We start from the raw sequence: 21,320 nt of genomic DNA, 5'->3' as shown, positions 1-21,320 counted from the left end.
TACATTTTTATACGTCGTTTTCTCTTTCGCAATCTATATCAATTTAGATTGACATTTAGACATGAAGACATTTTTTCAAATTAACAAGAAAACTAAATCAATAAGGACTTATTAATTGGAGAAGATATTATTGGTTAAATAAATACCTTATCAATCCATGTTCAAAACAAATAAGACATTCTTATCTCGGATGTCACGCTAGTCGTCAGTGATGCATTTGAACCTTTCGACCTTAGATGTATTTAATGGAACTTCATTTCAAAGGCGCCATTTTTTAAATAGTGGTCTTGGTTTGTAATTATTTGTTATTTAAGTACAATATATTATTTTACTATTTTTTTTTAACTAGCGGTCGCCCGCGACTTCGTCCGCGTGGAATTTAGTTTATCACAAATCCCGTAGGAACCATGGATTTTTCCTGGATGAAAAGTAGCCTATGTGTTAATCCAGAGTAAAATCTATTTCCATTCCAAATTTCAGCCAAATCGCTTAAGTCGCCACAGCGTAAAAGAGGAACAAACAAACTTAAACACTTTCATACTTAAACACAAACTTTTGCCTTTATAATATTAGTGTGAAGTGTAATAATGTTAGTGTGAAGTGTGATGTAATTATTTTTCTTTAAGAAAATCGGAGAGCCAGAATGGATACGAATAGCTAAAGACAGGAAAAAAAGTAGAGGAGGATTTTGTCTGTGCAAGACAAGCTGTTTGAAAGGGAAATAAATCGAATGAAAAATTACTATTGTAGCTAGTTGTTAACCTATTTTTAATTACTTTGTTAGCAAGTAGGTACTTTACTTGTATATGTTAATTCGTTCCTTCAATCTGAGGATGCAAAAAATATCTAAGGATAATAATTTATTTGTAGGATTCTAAACCTTGCTCCTGCTTTACGCTTCTGTACGATCTTTTAAACTAGGTTATGCAATGGATTTTTTCAGTTTTCATCTAATAGACAAAATTACTATAGACGAAAGTTTATACGTTTTCGACGATCTCTCCGGTGCAATTGCTAATGTTGTAGTTTTTGGGTGGGTTCGACTTCCAATGATCCTACCTCGGGATATTTTTTTATTTTATATTTTCTATTTTGGCTCTGATCTGGTCTAGTCGTAGAAATCGGTCGTGGCTAAATCGGCGGTACGATATCGTATAGAAACCAAAAGGGGTGTGGATTTCATCCTACTCCTAACAAGTTAGCCCGCTTCCATTTTGCATTACATCATCACTTACCATCAGGTGAGATTGAGGAGGAGGAGGATTTGAGGCCGTCAAAACCTAAAACTCCTGAAACAACCCTTTTCTATTTCCCATACAAAAGTTTAAGAGTCAATTATAGATCTTAAGGGTAGGGTTTGGGTGGGGTAGGAGAAGGGTAGGGTAGGGGTAGGGAAGAATTGCACATAAGTCAAAGCTAAGCTTGTCCGGGTCCGCTAATAGTATCCATACTTAAATTATAAAACTGAAGAGTTTGTTTGTTTGCTTGAACGCGTTAATATCAGGAACTACTGGTCCGATTTGAAAAATTATTTCAGTTTTAGATAGCCTATTTATCGAGGAAGGTTATTATCCCTGTATTGTTACGGGAACGGGAACCACGCGGGTGAAACCGCGCGGAGTCAGCTAGTAATAAATAATTTGTTTTAAGGTTTTCCATTGCGGACAATCTCAGGCGTCCGCTAGTCAAGATATGTTTTCGGCAGCTTCTACTCTTACATTTTATTACTGCCATGAGGTAATCACAGGCTATAAAAAATATGACGGCCGTGCGAGTACTGAAACTTGAGATATACCTACTGGCAATGATATTTTATGCTAGAGACAGGGCATTATAGTGTTTTTCAGATAGCATGGGTGACAGTACGTTTCACTCTTGAAAGTTTGCCGCTATTCACGTAGTACGTATTATGAACATCATTATCAACCCATATTCGGCTCACTGCTGAGCTCTGAATGAGAGGGGTTAGGCCAATAGTCCACCACGCTGGCCCAATGCGGATTGGCATACTTCACACACGCAGAGAATTAAGAAAATTCTCTGGTATGCAGGTATCCTCACGATGTTTTCCTTCACCGTTTGAGACACGTGGTATTTAATTTCTTAAAATGAACACAACTGAAAAGTTGGAGGTGCATACCCCGGTGAGGATTTGAACCCATACCCTCCGGAATCGGAGGCAGAGGTCATATCCACTGGGCTATCACGGCTCACGGGTATTATGAACGTCTTAAGGCAACTGTCACCGTAACCATGCTACCTGAAAAACACATCAAAACTGAGGCAGACAAATGTGTTTGTGTATGTCTTAATTTCGTTTAGTCGCTTATACAACGAGTTATTTAAGCAAATAATACCTAAATATTGTCTACAATGTCGAGTTGTGTGTTTAGGAAATGTGAAAATTATATATTGTAAGTAAGCCTCAATAGCTCAACGGTAAGAGCGGTTGGATTCATCACCGAGGGGTGGTGGTTCGATCCCCGCCCCGTTGGTCTATTGTCGTACCCACTCCTAGCACAGTCTTTCCCGACTAGTTGGAGGGGAATGGGAATATTGGTCATGTTTTAAAAAAATATGGCAAATATATTTTTTTTTTTTTAAAACACACAAAGTTTTGCATGTGTGCGCTCAGTGGAATAGCAAAATTCGAATCACTTTTTGCGGTGATTTTTTAGGGACGTAACGTGTCTATAATATAAAATATCGTTGCCTGCTGGCGACCTTCTTGCGTTCTCTTCCTTCTCGTTATGAATAGATCGAGCGTTATAGGCGTTATGACTTTTATTAATATCAACACAATATCAAGGTTGCTTAATGTTGCCTTTGTTTGTTTGACTACCTCCGTTGTGCAGTACGTAGTGGATTAACAAGAAGGAGGTACTGGGTTCGATCCCGGGCTGAGGGTTGAGGTTTTGTTAATAGATTCAGGTCTGGCTTCGGCCGTGGCTAGTTACTAAATACCACCATACTGGCAAAGACGCACCGCCAAGCGATTTAGCGTTCCGGTTAGATGTCGTGTTGAAACCGTTAGAGGTTGTACCTGTATCAAGTAAGTGTGCTTCTGTCAGATAGTAAATTCAATCAAATTCAAATAATCAAATTTAAATTAATAAATTAATTTAAAAACCGATGAACGTGCCGGACATAGGCCTTTTGTAAGGACTTCCAAACATCACGATCTTGAACCGCCTGCATCCAGCGAATGTCTGCGACTCGCTTGATGTCGTCAGTCGTGGGGGGTCGACACTGCGCTTACGGGGTCGCCATTCCAGCGCACCGTATCGCACGCATCGGATACATCGCATTAAACGGATTTTTGTATTCTTTGTATATCATGCAAGTGCGTCCACTGATCCTCATCGTACGGATCGCATCGAACGGATTGTAAAATTAAAAATTCGTTTGATGCGCTGCGTTCACTGTATATAAGTTGACGCCTACGTTTATTAATACATCGTAACAGAATAGCGCTACACATCTCTGCGATGTATTTTGATAAATAACAGTAACCAATTCTCGATGTCGCCGAACTAAAAACAAAAAATCGAATGCGAATCTATAGTTATAAAAATAGATAAACGCACGAATCCGTGGCGACACTAAATAGAATTTATTAATATAAGAGTAGCGGCTCAACCTTGACGCTAATGTATTCAAAGTGCATCATGACGCCGGCGAGCGGACACGTGGACATGTGTATGTATACTCCTTGTATACTCGATACACGAGTATGTATGTATACTCCTTGTATTCTCGATTCACGAGTATGTATGTATACTCCTTGTATTCTCGATTCACGAGTATGTATGTATACTCCTTGTATACTCGATACACGAGTTAATACTAGTCTACTACAATAACTTGATCGACTGATGTTGTACGGTCTTCTTTAACGCCAGCCACACACGGTCAAGTATACGCACTGCGCCAGAGATGGCGTCAAGTCCGATTGGTACAAAGATATCAGAGACATCTTCGCCTGCAACCTGCTTACAGAAATAGTCCTAGGTTCGGGTCGACACCGTGCCCTTTTAATAGTCAGTTAAATTTTGCACGGCAAGTCGTTAGGGATATTTTATATTAGCTGATGCCGTGCGGTTTGACCCGCGTGGATCCAGTTTCCTTAGGAATACGGGGATAATATATATCCTATAGCCTTCCTCGATAAATGGGCTATCTAACACTGAAAGAATTTTTCAAATCGGACCAGTAGTTCCTGAGATTAGCGCGTTCAAACAAACAATCTCTTCAGCTTTATAATAAGAATCACTAATCACTAATAGCAGACGTTGCGCGGTGTCACCCGCGTGATTCCCGTTCCCGTAGGAATACAGGAATAAAATATAGCCTATAGCACTCGAGGACACTATAATCCTATCCTCGAGTGCCCAACAGTAAAAGAAATTTTCAAATCGGTTTAGTAATTCCAGAGCCTATTCAATACAAACAAACAAACAAATTTTCCCTCTTTATAATACAGTAGAACAGTACAGTAGAATAGCGAAATACGATTTCGCAGGGACCCAACTAAAAACGTCTTACGGCCAGTTTCTTCATCGCAAGTAACAGTCAAAGTAACGTCATAAATCAAAAGTGACGGTCTTATTCACTGAAAAATAAAGTCTTCTTTACTACTTATTACTTTTATTGTTACTTTAGCTTTACATGAAGAAACTGGCTGGAAACAGACAGGAAAGCGGGATGTGGGTAGGGGATAGTGAAAAATATAACGACTAATGTACATAGTTATAAAAATTTGTGTATTTGGTGTAAAGACTACCTAACTATGCTACTTAAAGTAATCACTTACTCTAGTATGACCAAAAGATTTTGATGCATTAGCAATTACGAAATTATCAATTAAATTTTTCAGTTTAGAATCGCATCATGTCAAGGGTCGTTTGCTGTCAAAGTCTTTCAGTTCTTTAAGATAACATGTATTAGTCTTGTCCTGCAACCTTGTTTAAGGACCTTTATGATGTCCTGATCTATTTGTTGTAATTTATTTGTCGCGTTTGGAATTACACGCGTGTGACATGTAGGCGTATTAAACTGGATGACGAATCGTATAAAGCGTTAGAAAATGTATGAAAACATGTCTCATGTTGACTTATTAAGAGCGCGCAGCGCGTCGGTACGATATGGATAAAATTCGAAGCGCAAACGAGACGCCGAATTATGACTTTCACGTGAGTTAAGAGCACGGAGCGATTGACGCGCGACGCAATTTTTATGACGTGAGCGCCAAAACCATTTTTACCTAATTGCAAGTAAATTAAACAACATAACGAAAAACAAAATGGCCATGTTCAAGATATATACCTAATTTTCTAAACAAAACAAAAATTTAAGAAAATAAGTTTGCTTTTCCTGAGATTGAGAGTAAAATGTGAGCAAAACATGTATTTTTCAAATTCAAAAAATAAACTATCGAGAAATGTTTTACAAATTGTGTATTTTGTATAGTCATAACGAAGCTAACACTTTGAAATATCATTTACCCAAATATCAGGCTCTTAACTTTTCCAGAATCTGAGATCCAGAACCATTTGTAACCACCAAATTACATATTGCACACTCTTAAGCTGGTTCTACTGTATTAGTATAGATAAAGTGTTAGCGTGAAACAACCCGTTGTTTTCATCGAGACATAAATAGGTCGTCAATTGGGAGGAGGTTCGTTGCGCTCGATCTAATTCAGTGCGCTCGGACGTTTCATAATACTTGAGTGTGAATTTTTCTCTCTTGTAAACGTAAACATGTTGTAACCGCGAGCGACATGCCAAATGCCAATGTCGTATTTTAACATCTATAGTACAAGAGCCTGCGGTCATTGGCGCATCTAGGATTATTTCCTAGGGTGGTGGGTTCGATGTTCGGCTGGACCAATTGGGGTTTTCTTAATTGGTCCAGTTCTGGCTGGTGGGAGGCTTAGGCCGTGGCTAGTTACCACCCTACCGACAAAGACGTATCGTCAAACGATTTAGCGTACTGGTACGATGTCGTGTAGAAACCGAAAGGGGTGTGGATTTTCTTCCTCTTCCTAACAAGTTAGCCCGCTTCCATCTTAAATTGCGTTTTCGCTTACTATCAGGTGAGACTGCAATTAAGGGCTGCAGGCAAGGTCCATATCGGTAGTCCAGTATCCTAGGGTGGGCACAGGTCCATTCTAAGGTTGGCACTAGAGACCATTGAAGTTCTATTGAAAAAAAAAACTGGACAAGTGCGACAATTTTGAAAACTGACCTGAAATTGTACTACTTAACGGGGATGATGACTAGATTTGAATATATTGATTTTTATGATACATTCGGGTAAATAGGGTAATTATTAACTAATTTATACATAAAAAGCAAAGATTGTCTGGATATTTGCAAAATAAATGAGATTATAAAATTTTAAAATCTATTAAAAATATTTTATCGTAATTAGATTGAAAATTCATACAGTTTTAGCTTCCTTACATTAAATGTGACATTTTTTAATACATGAACTATAAACATAAACGCACAAATAACAAAGATATTAGTAATTTTGTTTGAACGCACATACAAATCTAACGATCATTACATTATCTACGTCATTAGTTCGTGCCATTTTGTATGGGGCGTTTTTCAAGGATCCGCGGCAGCGCCGCACATCTGACCCTTTAAATCCCTGTAGCTCCGAAAGTAATGATCGCAGATACCCTGTTACTTTTACAAAATTGCTTTACCATTAGCATAATCTTAATTTATATACAATTTAAAAAAGTGTCATCAACCCTATTCCAATAAGCTTCGTGTGAAATCCACGTGTAAGTTATTTATATTTCCAATAAATTATTATTCAGTAAGCGTGCTAAGTCAAGTTCAGTCTATTATTTATAAACAAATAATCTTTGTTTACAGTGTTCGCCCCGCAGCCCGCTATACGTTACAATGTACTTCCACGTGTCAACTGTTAACTAACACTCCAGCGCAGTATGCGATGATAATATACGATAACACAAACCACACGTGTCAGTTTAACTTACAATAAAATTATAGGTATAGTAATTAGTAGGACAGCCCAATGCGAGAATTTGAGATTCACTCGATCGAATATATCAAAATCTCCTGGTATTTTGGTCATTATCATTAATGAGAGTAGTCGTTAATGAATTCGTTAAAAGAAACGGATAGAAGAATGCATGCGGACAAAATGCGCATGTTGAGATGGATGTGTGGTGTGACAGTAAAATGGTTTTAATATCAACAATTAACTGACGCGAAAAATATCATCGTATCTATGTCCGTAAACGCCACAGTATGGGGCAATTTAGTCTACTTATTTCAGTTATTTTTAGCTTAACACAAAATTACTAGTGATGCGCCGACTATGACTTTTGCCGATTAGCCGACTAGCCGATTAGTCGGTTGCAAAGATGCCGACTAGTCGGCCGATTAGTCGGCAATGCCGATCACGGGTCGGGGATTTCCGTAAAGCTATGTTTAGATACAGCCACTCATGTTTTATAGTTGTTATTGTATCACAAACATACAAACAATTTTTAATTCACGTGTGTTCTTTTTAATTTACGGTAGGTTATCTTATCACAGGCGATGGCTTGTGCGTATAAACTATACATTTAATGTAAACCTGCTAATTTCAAATAATAACAATCTTATGAATATTTTAATTGCCATCCTCTACTCAAAACTTACATATTTAAATAAAGTTACTTTCGCTTTGATGGACTTTTGCTTGCTGAAATAGCTGAGCAAAAGTAATTTTTCCAAGCAAGTGACATGATAAAAAATTAATCATGACAAAAAGAAAATCTTTAGTAAAGATGTTTTTTTCTTCCTCAATACATAATATTATTGAGAAATACATACAAAATAATAAGCCGCTTATTATATATAATTATAAGCCGACTAGTATTTCTAGCCGATAGCCGACTAATCGGCTTTACCGACTAGTCGGCGACATTGCCGATTAGTCGGCTTTACCGACTAGTCGGCAACTAGTCGGCGCATCACTAAAAATTACTATTCAAAAATCATACTCCTTAAAAAAATATTTTCAAATTTGTATTGTAACAAACATGAAAAACACGTACACATGGAATTGAGAACCTTTAATTAATACGGCACTGGCTTGGCACCGCCTTCAAAGTGATCAGAAGGTGACACTTACGATGTCATTCTTCGCTTTTTAGTTTATTTTTTGAATTTTTTTGTTTTAAAGAATTTATTCGACCCCGGTTATGTGGGAGAAAATAAAAGAGATGATGATGAGTGGTCGTTTAAGAATTCAACATTATCCAGTCCGCATTGGAACATCTTGGTGGGTGTAAGCTCTATATTCATTCTCTCAGGGAGGTCTGGTCCCTGCAGTGTGTCGTTAAATAATAATGATGCTTGATTAACATACAGTCCAGTGGCATCATTCATCATCATTATCAACCCATATTCGACTCACTGCTGAGCTCTAGTCTCCTCTCAGAATGAGAGCGGTTAGGCCAATAGTATTTAATTTCCTAAAATGCACACAACTGAAAAGTTGGAGGTGCATGCCCCGGACCGGATTCGTACCCAAAACCTCCGGAATCGGAGGCAGAGGTCATATCCACTGGGCTATCAAGGCTCTCAGTTCAGTATACTTACGTATTATTATACTTACGAGCATATTATCTAGGATAAATAAATACAAGGAAAACAGATACAAAATCAATGTTATATAAATAATTTACATTACTAACACTCAAAATAAACGTTCAATACGACTGTACAAGTGGGCTGCAGAAACTACGGTTGACAAAAAAATGTTCACCCGCAATTGTGATATTTTTTATTGAGTAGGAAAACAGCCGAAGTCGATGATTTTCTAAATCAATACTAATATTATAAAAACGTAACATTTAATTTTTTGTTTGTGTGTTATCATTTAACTCAAAAAAGTCATTTGCTTAGACGTTTTATTTTTTATTCATTCATTTAAAATTTAATTGTAAAGGTCTCAACATGCAGCAGCATTTTCGAAAAATTAATCAAAGTGGAGACCACCGATCATACTTAAATCTTAGAATACCTTTACGATGCATTGGTGCATATTATTATATATATTATATTTGGTGGGAGGCTTTGGCCGGGGCTAGTTACCACCCTACCGACAAAGACGTACCGCCAAGCGATTTAGCGTTCCGGTACGATGTAGAAACAGATAGGAGTGTGGATTTTCATCCTCCTCCTAACAAGTTAGCCCGTTTCCATCTTAGATTGCATCATCATTTACCATTAGGTGAGATTGTAATCAAGGGCTAACTTAGAAAATCGTAAAAAATAGAAAAAAAAATTGTGTCAGTTTAGTAAATTTTAAAAAATAACATACATACATACAAGCGAATATCCTCCGCCTTTTTGGAAGTCGGTTAAAAATCAAAGGCGTGCGTGTTTATTACTTGCAAATGCGAGCTCTACGAGACTACCGACCAATCAAAAGCTGAGCCTGTTTTGATTGAACTTTATGATTGATCGTAAAATGAGCATAAATATTCACGCCGTCTTCAACAACAGCCAGTAAAGATCAACACATTTGTGTGGCCTTCTCTTTCCTTTGTGTGTTAAATATTTACTGTAAGGCATATATTGGTTTATTATGTTAAAATCAAAATCAAAATCAAAAAATCAGTTGTGTGCATTTTAAGAAATTTAATATCACGAGTTTCAAACGGTGAAGGAAAACATCGTGAGGAAACCTGCATACCAGAGAATTTTCTTAATTCTCTGCGTGTGTCAAGTCTGCCAATCCGCATTGGGGCAGCGTGGTGGACTATTGGCCTAATCCCTCTCATTCTAAGAGGTGACTCGAGCTCAGCAGTGAGCCTAGTATGGGTTGATGATGATGATGATGATGATACTCGTATTTTATTTTATTTATACCACCTGCATTCTCGTGTTTTCACATTTTCTTAAACCCATTATTACAGTCAGGCTTCTCATATAGGAGTGGGAATATGGAGCTTAGACCTGCCATACCGCTCCAATGCGGGTTGACGGGCAATAATACAAATACTCATTCATAACTTGCACTTTCGTTGCTGACCGTAATCTTTATTGATCAAGGAAATCGACGTGTCCCACGACATTTACCGTAGATAATAATGAATGCAAATTTATATTATTTATGAATATCTCAACGACGAAAATATACATAATGGACTGGAAATATTACATTTACATTTCCGATGAAATATATATGTTGATGCCTTACAGCTAAAATGGATAAGCGACATTTTATTGCGAAAACAAATAAAATTAAATAGTATTCGTAAAGCCGGATCCACACGCATGCCAAACCTTTTTTTAATTTTTTTTTATTCATTACAATTAATTACCTCAGCATACTATCACGAATTTAAACTTGTGTATAGAGCGTTTGACTTGTTCAATCACTTACTTAGTTTTAGACAATATTGGGAAATGGTGATACCGAAAAAAGTAACCCTGGCAACCCTTGTCCAAGACGCGTTGAGAATCCTCGTAACTTGAATTTCATGTTATTGATTTAACTTAACCTCACGTTTAAGTGCTTGTAAACTAAACATACTTGACATAAATTAATTTTAAATTTCGCGCCTCAAATCAAGCAGAAGTTGGGAGTTTGCGACCAGTGTCAAACATGTAGCACCGGCTTAACATGGCGCCCTTTTTGGCTGGTTAGGTATTTTTTTATTTGCCTTCAATCTCACCCGATGGTGATGCAATCTAAGATGGATGCAGGCTAACTTTTAAGGAGTAGAAAATCTACACCCCTTTTGGTTTCTCCACGACATCGTACCAGTACGCTAAATTGCTAGGCGGCACGTCTTTGCCGGTAGGGTGAAAATTAGCCACGGGCGATGCCTCCCACCAGCCAGACCTGGACCAATTAAGAACAATCTAAATCGTCCTCTTCCTGGGTTTGATCCCTGGCTCAGTCTTGTAAATCCACCGCGCACACCACTGCGCCACGGAGGCCGTCAATAGCCTTTGGCTTATGAATATTAACACAACCCACACACACTTTTGTTAGTTGCTAGTGTAAACAATATATACGATCTATTATCTCTGTGCGTCTTAAGGTCACAGCTGTGTCGTTACCAACGACTTATGTTACGAGCTTGACCCTTCGCGGTTTGAATGTTAAACCTCACGACTTGACGGCGTACAGCTCGTGCGGATTAACTTGACACCTGGCTCGAATGCTGTTTGTGCTGTTTGTATGGATGTGTTTGGGAGCCAAATGGCAAGTTAATGCGTACGGGCTATAAGTAGACACTCGTTCGTGTAAAACAAAGCTTATGGTGACTTTAAAACATAAGTATATTTATTTCTCATGTATCAAAATAAGTTACTGAACTATGTTTGTGTAAATGTTTAGTTTTTGGGTGGTTTGGTTTGAGTATTTTAACCAATCTGAACCTAAAACATTTTGTATCACAAATGCTGATCAGCATTTTAATTAACTTTACATTTTCATTATCAAATAGGTTGAGTATATTTTGAATTTAATCTTAATTTTAAAAGCAGCTTAACCCATTCTTTAATACTAGTATACCTATCCTACTAATATTATAAACGTGAAAGTTTGTATAGATGTTTGAATGTTTGTTACTCTTTAAAGCCGCTACTACTGAAATTTGGAATGGAAATAGATTTTACTCTGTATACATAGGCTATTTTTCATCCCGAAAAAATCCATGGTTTGCCGAGATTTGCGAAAACTGATGATTTTGACGATACGAATGTTTGTTACTCTTTCACGCCTCGACTACTGAACCGAATTAGCTGAAATTTGGTATTGAGATATATTATATCATGGATGTGTTAACAAAGGCTACTTTTTAATCCCGGAAAAATCCATGGTTCCCAAGGGATTTGTGAAAAACTAAATTCCACGCGGTCAAAGTCGCAGGCGTCCGCTAGTGTAGTATAAATGTTTATGTGTTTGTGTGTTTTCCGGATATTTGTACTCGTATACACTTCAAGGATCAGTTTAGGGAGCTCCTTTCTAGGTTCCGTTTACTTTGTTTCTAGGGTCCGTAGGGTATATCCCTTATTTCCAAGATGGTTGTAAGTTAACAGGTTCTCTCAGAGCGTGTGTAAGAAAGTGATTCCAGGAAGATCTTGATTCTCACATCTCAATGTTCCTTAACGTCGATAGCTTTTGTTTCTATGTCGTAACTTGTGGGTCTGTTTTTCCGGCTTTTCCAGGGATCTCCTTATCGATGTTATGCTGTTCCGTATAACCCCGCCTAAAGTAGGCAAGGCAATCGTTTTTGAGGTTCCACCTGTTTACTGCGTTGCCCAAACACTACACAACGTTGCAATAACCTCGACATAACAAACATAATTTCGCAGCCAAATTTACAGACCAAGCCTTTGTGTGCCGAACATGAAAGTGAGTTATCGGTTTTGGACGTTTAATAGCATTACAATATTCTATTTGAGGAGTTTTATTTGCACTATATAGATATATGTATATTTACGGCAATCAACTGGTTTTCACGAGGGCAAACAAAATACTTACATCAATAAATAGGTATATTTTGTTAAGTAGGAAATGTCCACTCAATAATTGTTATATTGTATACCGATAAATATTAATTAATTAAAAATAAGGCGTGATAGCCCAGTGGATATGAACTCTGCCTCCGATTCTTGGGCATGCACCTCCAACTTTTCAGTTGTGTGCATTTTAAGAAATTAAATATCACGTGTCTCAAACGGTGAAGGAAAACATCGCGAGAATTTTCTTAATTCTCTGTGTGTGTGAAGTCTGCCAATCCGCATTGGGCCAGCGTGGTGGACTATTGGACTAACCCCTCTCATTCTGAGAGGAGACTCGAGCTCAGCAATGAGCCGAATATGGGTTGATAATGATGATGATGATACCGATAAAATGATGCCAATCCAATGATTTACAACTTTGGATCTACGCCACAGCTTCCTGTTATCTAATAGTGTGATCTGTCACAATAATATTCCCCTTGTTCTAGATCCTGCCATACATCGACGGGTTCAACCACGTGTCCAAGATCGCGGCGCTGACGGACGTGGAGATCAGCCTGGTGCGCGCCTGCGTGCAGAACCTGGTGTACTACGGCGTCGTCACGCTGGTGCCCATCTTCCAGTACTGTGCTGTGAGTGGGTACTACACGTACTATACTGTCCAGTTGCTGTACTATAGTCCAGGCTCACGGTCGTGGCGCTGACGGACGTGGAGATCAGCCTGGTGCGCGCCTGCGTGCAGAACCTGGTGTACTACGGCGTCGTCACGCTGGTGCCCATCTTCCAGTACTGTGCTGTGAGTGGGTACTACACGTACTATACTGTCCAGTTACTGTACTATAGTCCAGGCTCAAGATCGCGGCGCTGACCGACGTGGAGATCAGCCTGGTGCGCGGCTGTACCAGAGGATCCCAAACTTTTTTCTCATAGACCACTTTCTAATTTAACTGGTTACGGTTGTCTCCCTGGTAAATTTCTATCCAAAACTCGACAATAATGTGATTAGATTCACTTATGAAAATTTTCGTTTCGGCTGAATCAACAGCAACCACGAAATAACAGTAAAAAAATAGTGAGAATTGATTACTTACTTAGTTAATTTATTAATTGATTGTGCTGTGAGTGGATGACAAAAAGTTAAATTGTCCAGTTATTACAGCCTACTTCAATTTTTGATATCTACTCACAACACAAGGAAGCAATCAATTCACAAATTATTTATAAAATTTTTCTTGTTTCATACCGCATGGGAAATTTATAAAATTTCCCATGCGGTATGAAACAAGAAAAATTTTTTGGACCCTCGCTTACGAATCATGAAGCCCTATTTTTATGTCACGTCAACGTAGACCCCCGCCAATTCTTCTGTAGACCTCTGGTGATCCACCTGCATCACTTTGGGAATCGATGTACTATACTGTCCAGTTACTGTTACTCTAGGCCTAAGATTGTGGTATTTCAAATTCCTTAAAGGCCTATGTGAACGGTATATATATACAGCCAATGTACGTCTAAAACGCCAACAGATGAGTGGTTAAGTAATAATGAAGAAAATACTGTCTTAAAACAAGAGCAGTCTTCTTGGATGAAACAATTTAGAAACGGCATGACCTTGTTGCAGGTATACAGCGCGACGCCAAAGTTAAGGCAACTGACACGCTGCGCCGGCCTGCAGCGACAGTGCGTCGAGTTCTGCGCTCGAAGTCGTAAGTGAAGACTCGAGAGAAACTTCATTGTATGCATTGTATCCATCTAGTTTAAAAGATCGCCGAATTGCCTGTCTGACAGTTTTCTACTGGATTTATTTCGGAAAGTGCGTCCAGGAACTTTTTGACCTAGTGGGTATCTCATTATCATCATTATCAGCCGATGGACGTCCACTGATGGACATAGGCCATCCATATTCGACTCACTGTTGAGCGCGAGTCTCCTCTCAGAATTAGAGAGGTTAGTTTCACCATGCTGGCCCAATGCGGATTGGCAGACTTCACACACGTAGAGAATTAAGAAAATTCTCAGGTATGCAAGTTTCCCCACGAAGTTTTTAATTCACCGTTTTAGACACGTTTAAACGTTTCATTTCTTAAAACGCATATAACTGAAAAGTTGGTGGTGCATGCTCCGGGCTGGTTTCGAACATTTGCCCTCTGAATCGAAGGCAGATGTCATATCCACAGGGCTATCACGGCTTCAGCAAAAGCATGTCGGCGCGGGTGAGTCATTCGATAGGTTAGCTAGTGTCGTCACGAGCCGAGATACTACGAAATGTTCCGTGAGTTAAGTGGGGTATAGTGGGAGACCGGTCAGAATCCGTCCACATCTTTGGTTGGATAATTCTTCATGGATTATTTTGGTATAGGCAGGAAGAATGATTTAAGTGGAGAAGGAGAGTGTTAACTATTTTTGAAAGACGTATTTAACCCTACATACTTCAGTCACAAGTCCGGGACTTCACTCAAGGTTATTCTCTGCCATTCGAGGTCATTTTGGTGGGAATATTGTTAGACCTGACAGATTTTCATACAATAATAGTGTTTTGCCCTTCAAAACCGCTTCTGAAGTCAACCCGTTTCCGACACATGCATGGCGGGTAATAGTAATCATTCCCCGGTTGTCACAAAGAGCTAACCTATACTGAACATTGTCTTTGTCCACAGCCCGGCAGCTGCCGCGAGTGAGTGATCTGTTTCGAATGTACGCGGGCATGTCGTACGGCAGCACGGTGCGCGACCTGTGCCGCCGCATGCGCCCGCAGGAGCTGGCCATCAACGAGAGGAAGCTGGTGCTGTTCGGAGTGCTGGAGGGGCTCATACGGAGGGTCTATAAGGTACGACTCACTTGCAACTATTATAGACTGAGAGCCAGCAACAGCCAGACCTTCGTCATTTTATAAAAGCTGAAAGTTCATCAGCTCATGCTCCTACATCTATAGTAGGAACTTGTGAGTAGGTGGCTCTGGGAGGTAGCAGGTTTCAAGGAAGTTTCAAATTAAATAGTGTGTAAGTGACTGGCGACTAGGAATATAATTTCTCACATGCCAAAGAAAACATAAAAAAAATACGCGGTTAGACGGTTCAGGGTTTGGATCCCTAAAACCTGCTACCTCCCAAAGCCACCACGGTCCAGACTTGAATTAGAACTTAGACTTATGGGCTAAAAGACTTGCTAATAACACTCCTGACAACGAAAAAAAAATCTAAAATCTATTCTCATATTGTAAGCTGTCTGAAGCATGTACCTATTTTAAGAAATCCTCTTCCTCATTTCAGTACCCAGTGACATTGCACAACGAGAACGCGTCACTACGCAGCGAGCACAGCCAGTACGTGGCGCGCACGTACAACGGGCTGGTCTGTCTCGACGAGCTGTGCTGTCAGGCCGGCCTCTCCGCCTCGCAGCTCGACGAGCAGCTGGAGCGAGACAGTGACGTCATCTTCATCGTCAAGTGAGATCACACTCGTGTAATCCCTCTTCTGGACCCTGCGAATAACTAATTCAAGCAGGACATTGATCATCTTCATAGTCAAGTGAGGCCACACTCGGACAATAACTCTTGTAGACCCGGCGAAGAATCAACTCTAGCAAGACAATGAACGTCAAGTATCGAGTCTTCAATTATGTAACGAGGCATCATTGTAAATGTGGCGACACTTGTAGAGTCACGGGAAGAGTCAACTCAACTATAACATTGATCTCATCTTCATTAAATAAGACTTCATTGTGCAACAGTTACTTGATACCGATTGTCGAGTGAGGCTACACTCGAGTCTCTAGCTCTTAAAAGTCCTATATCACCTTAATTAAGATAGTGATCTCATTCTCATAGTCAAGTGAGGCTTGTCTCCACTTGTGAATCTAGCTTTTCAGTGTGAAACAAGGCAACTGGAGTTAAATAAAGACGTAATTTTCATGTGCAACACTCTTGTCTCTGAGCAAGCAATTGAGGCTTGTCTTCATTTATGTGACTGTATCTAGCAGCGTCGAATGAAAGTACACACCACCGCCACACTCGTAAGTCTAGTTATCCTGAACCCTTTTTTTTCTCGCTGCGAAATGCTATTTCGCATCCCTCCCGAAGGTGTCGCGGATGAGACCCCACGGCACTCTCAGGAGGGTATGTGGGACTCGCCAGCCCGAACCAGAATACCCACCAAAACTCAGAGCAACCCTCCGCGTCTTAAATGAAGCAACAGTCTGCTTCCGACAGTTATCCTGAACCCTACAACATGTTAACTAGAACTTTGAACATCGCATCTTCATCTTCAAGTGAGGCTTGTATCTTCATTTGTGTCTCCCGATTTTTACTGTAGAACGAGTCAACACGAGCAGAAGACCGACCTATTTTTAATTATTACATGAGGCAATACTTTTAACAGAGTTTTCTATTTCGTTTGTGTCTTTAGCGTTCTTGTGCCTCGTGTCGTGTTGTAGGGTGAAGCAGTTCGAACGGGAAGGGAGTGCGTCTTTCTCATGGTTATTGAAGCCACACTCATGTCTTTAACAGTTGACTCCATAGACGTTGCAGGGGATAATATTGTAGATAAATAGATTATTGAATCATGATTATTTTTATTTATGGACAAATAGACTTCGGACAGTTTATCTTTTGTTTTAAATCAATTTTATTTGACATTTAATGCTGCTATTAGTTTGTTTTAATTATCTTAGTTAAATTAATTGGAGTTTACTGAAAATATAGGCAAATTGACATTTTATTGATTCGAGTTATTAAGGTACATACCAAATAAACGGTAAACTAAAAAGGCCAATGGGAGATGCCAAAATTTGCTCCATATTCAATTTAACTTTTGAGGAATTGGACTCTTTCTTAAGAAATTAGATTAATAAATGTTGTGTTCATTATTATAGTAAGTACCTAATGTAAAAAATGTGTCAAAAGACGATGCATCACCAAATGTGTGCTGAAGTTGATTGATTTATCTGAAAGAACGTACGACATAAACGTAAGGACGTCTTTTCACCAAACATGTGCGATGTATGAGACTATAGATACAGGAAGCAACGAACATTGTTTCTATCATAATTCATCAACAACATCTGCCTATTTCAACTCGTCACTATGTCGTTATTGATGACCAGTGGTGCTAACATGCGACCAGTGAAGAGAAATATAGACAAAATTTCGTCCAATGGCATCAGAGTTGTCTCTTTCGTACCGACGCAATGAAAGAGACAGCGGTATTTCCTTTGGTTGAATGGTCTCTATGTCTCTTCTTGAGATTATCTCGTTGGTCGCATGTTAACGCCACAGGACCGACAGCGACGGCTTAACGTGCTAACGAGGTGGTTACCGCAAAACTTGTAAATTACGCAGGTTATATACGTCATATTTGTCTCGTTAATCTGGCGGTTAGCCTATGTGACTTGGAGGACCCAGGACTTCGACTTCCATCATTAGATCTAGAGTCTTCGCCTGCGCCGCACAGAGGAGTAGGGGGAACGATCGTAGAATGCGTCTGCCTCCTGTTCCCCTTAATCGTCTGATCATCATTTGTAAACTCTCTCATAACTATTCAATAGATAGCTCCCGAATAATAGAATTCGACACCGAGAGTTCGTGGGTAGTCTTAATGATTAATAGGAGGGGAAGGGGAATTGATCATATTAAAAAAAACATGGCAAACATTCTTCATAAAAAAAGCTACAGTACTGCTCGTTAAAGGACTGCCGTTATGTGGTTTATATTTATATACAAACTACATTTGGTTATCTCAATCCACGCACAGTTTGTATGTACAAGGCTTTGTGATTGATACCCCATTCCTCCAGAAATAAGCGATGACGCAGCTATGACTATGAAAATCAAGCGGACATTTTTTACGTTATTTTTAGTTGGTTTGACAAATCTGCAACTTTTAGAAATACTGTACATCTTTGTTGAAAAGCCGCTTCAACAGTATTTGTGGCAAAAATACTATAATAATTATACCTAGTACGTACGTAATATAATATTCGACATTATGACTGTTTTCTAGTTATTGTTATATAACTTACATAGGCTTAAGATATTTAGTACATATACATATTTTAATACATTTTCTACAATACTTCATAAGTCCTTAAGTACAAAAATCCATAATACATCACTTTTTGTAGACTTCGTTTCTCATATTTTATATTTTCTTGTAGATTAGTAAATAATAAATATTATAAGGGCATAACACATCACAATATATATTAAAAAAAAAACTTTCTTTTGTTAATAAAATACTTAATAATGTTTCGTATTTTCAAAGTAGATAAATATATTTGCGAGTCATTTATTTTATTTAATATATTTTTTGCCAGAATTTATTTATGGGCAGTAGTGATATATGAAATGTAACTTTATTAAGTTTAGACTAATTGGTAAGTAGTATTCATGTTAAATGTATGTAATATTTGCACACAGTTATCTAGATTTGTATATATTGAAATAAATTGCGACTATCGCATTTTAGTTGCGTCTACCGCGTTTCTAGTTGTTTTTGACGTAAACACGCAACTAAATGGATTTTTATAAAAACAATAATTAATTTGCGACTACTGTTTCGTTTTAGTTGCGTCTAACGCATTACTAGTTATTATTGAGATACTCACAATTGAATAATTATAATTGATTTAATTATAGAAGTAAACAGTATGCGACAGTCGCTTTTTAGATACGTCTACCACTTTAATAGATGACATTCACGATAGATATACCGAAAAATAACACGTTAAATTGTAATCAGTATGTTCAGTTCACAATATATCGACAGATTACAATATCGCGAGTGAGATTATAAAGTAACGTATTTTACAATTTAACGGTAACATATATAAAATAATAAGATTACGACTGTCGCATTCTAGTTGCGTCTAACGCATCTCAATTACGAAACTGTCGTTGTAAAAAATATGGAATTCTTATAATTTTTTGGAAATAATAGTACGTGTGCAATTCTTCATGGTTTATCCTATAATATATTTTATTTTGTTTTGATTTAATCAAAGTCTTTTAATTATTATATTATACATAAAACTGCTCAATACATCTAGACATATACAGTTATTATCTATTTGTACTATGTTTACAGAATTACTTTATTGTACATTTAAAACATAAAGGTGCTAATATTAATTAATGTAATTATGTAAGGTGCAATGATTTTATATAACGGTGACTTTATTATCGTCGATTTACGTCATAAATATATGAATCAATTGATATTAATTAATCAGCTGATTCAATAGCTTTTCAAGCACAAATGTATTTATTATGCTTTGTCTCGTATGTAAAAAGACAATAGACTACAAGAAAACGACAAATACAAATACTGTAAATTAAAAATGAAAAAAAAACGACAAATTTTGGCAGACGATGAATCTTTTACTGTGAATGAATTTCTCTTTCGTTTTTTTTTTTAATTTTTTTATTGATTTTCTTTTAACTATCCATTCGTTTTCTACATTGAAATATAATTAAATTATATACTACTTTTAATGAAATATTATGTATTATAAAGTTACCTACTAACTTTTACTTACTTTTGATATACAGATTATTGAAAACTATTGTTAGACGATAAATAAGTCATGATTTTGATTGAATAGCGAGTTGTTTAATTAACGTAACAATTAGTACCTATGTATTAATGTAGTATGCGTACTTTTTATGTGATTTTCCCACCGAAGTAAAAAATACACAAATAAAATTCATCAGATTATGATTATGTAATACTAGCCGACGCCCGCGACTTCGTCCTCGTGAAACTTAATGTAAACTTTCAACTATTTTATTTAACAACTTTTATAGTTTAGAGAGCATACGCAAAATAAGTAACTTTTCTGGTTGATTTTTTACACCTTGTGTCCGAAAACCCCAAATATCTTACGGAACCCTATTTTTTTCCAAAATAAAATTTAGCCTATGTTACTTGTGGATAGTGTAGCTTTCAAATGGTGAAAGAATTTTTAAAATCGGTCCAGTAGTTTTGAGCCTATTCATTACAATCAAACAAACAAACAAACATATAAACAAAGCTTTCCTCTTTATAATATTAGTATAGATATATATTACTCCTGACACCTTACTCGCTTTAGTGGGAGTACGGATCAAGTGATTTTCCGTTGACTCTCAAAATTGTTGTTAAGAGTTTCCGAAGTTAACAAAAGTGCCTTAAAAAAACGAATCGCATAAAATAAAATATATAATCTAAGCTAGAATCAAACTATAGACAATTTGTCGTATATTATTATTAGTATTTACCTATATAATTGTACAAGTTAAGAATTAGTCAAAATGTTGTTTATTTTATAGATATTTTTTTCTAAGAGATTATTGTTATCGGATTAATTAAGTTACTTTATATTATTATTATTAAAAATAAAAAACTTATTAGTCATTTTTGTTATCACAAGTATGTTGTATATTAGTAAACGATGTAATAAAAAAATATTATTTTCTATTTTGTCTTTTATTTTTTTAAAAATCTACCAATTAGTTATATTAGTATTTATTTCCTTCGATTTTTGTTTTCATCTTCCTATAATAATGGTCAATTAAGATATCTTTGAACTGGATTATTCGATCTGCATCGTACATACCACACATCATGCGGATTTTAGTATTCTTTGTATAGAAAGTCATAGAAGTGCGTCCACTGATCCGCATCAAACGGATTTTATCTACCGTTAAATTAAAAATCCGTTTGATGCTATGCGTCCGATACGAATCAGAAGTCAGCCCTTGACTACAATCTCATCTGATGGTAAATGATGATGCAGTCTAAGATGGAAGCGGGCTAACGTATACTACAC

The 21,320-nt window shown here is 37.5% G+C and overlaps 1 protein-coding gene across 1 annotated transcript in view; it reads left to right on the top strand.

Moving 5' to 3' along the window:
- Nucleotides 1–20,968, top strand: part of LOC112057889 (GATOR complex protein NPRL2) — a 60,150-nt gene extending 39,182 nt beyond the window's left edge. Inside the window, exons 5-8 of the mRNA XM_024098478.2 lie at nt 13,007–13,150; nt 14,140–14,224; nt 15,176–15,345; nt 15,788–20,968. Coding sequence (XP_023954246.1) covers nt 13,007–13,150; nt 14,140–14,224; nt 15,176–15,345; nt 15,788–15,967 — 579 coding nt within the window. The 3' untranslated portion in view covers nt 15,968–20,968. The remainder of the gene's footprint in view (nt 1–13,006; nt 13,151–14,139; nt 14,225–15,175; nt 15,346–15,787) is intronic.
- The last annotated feature ends 352 nt before the right edge of the window (nt 20,969–21,320 follow it).

Source organism: Bicyclus anynana, chromosome 14, assembly GCF_947172395.1.
Source record: "Bicyclus anynana chromosome 14, ilBicAnyn1.1, whole genome shotgun sequence".
NCBI classification, from domain to species: domain Eukaryota; kingdom Metazoa; phylum Arthropoda; class Insecta; order Lepidoptera; family Nymphalidae; genus Bicyclus; species Bicyclus anynana.
This window is presented reverse-complemented; position numbering and strand designations above follow the sequence as displayed.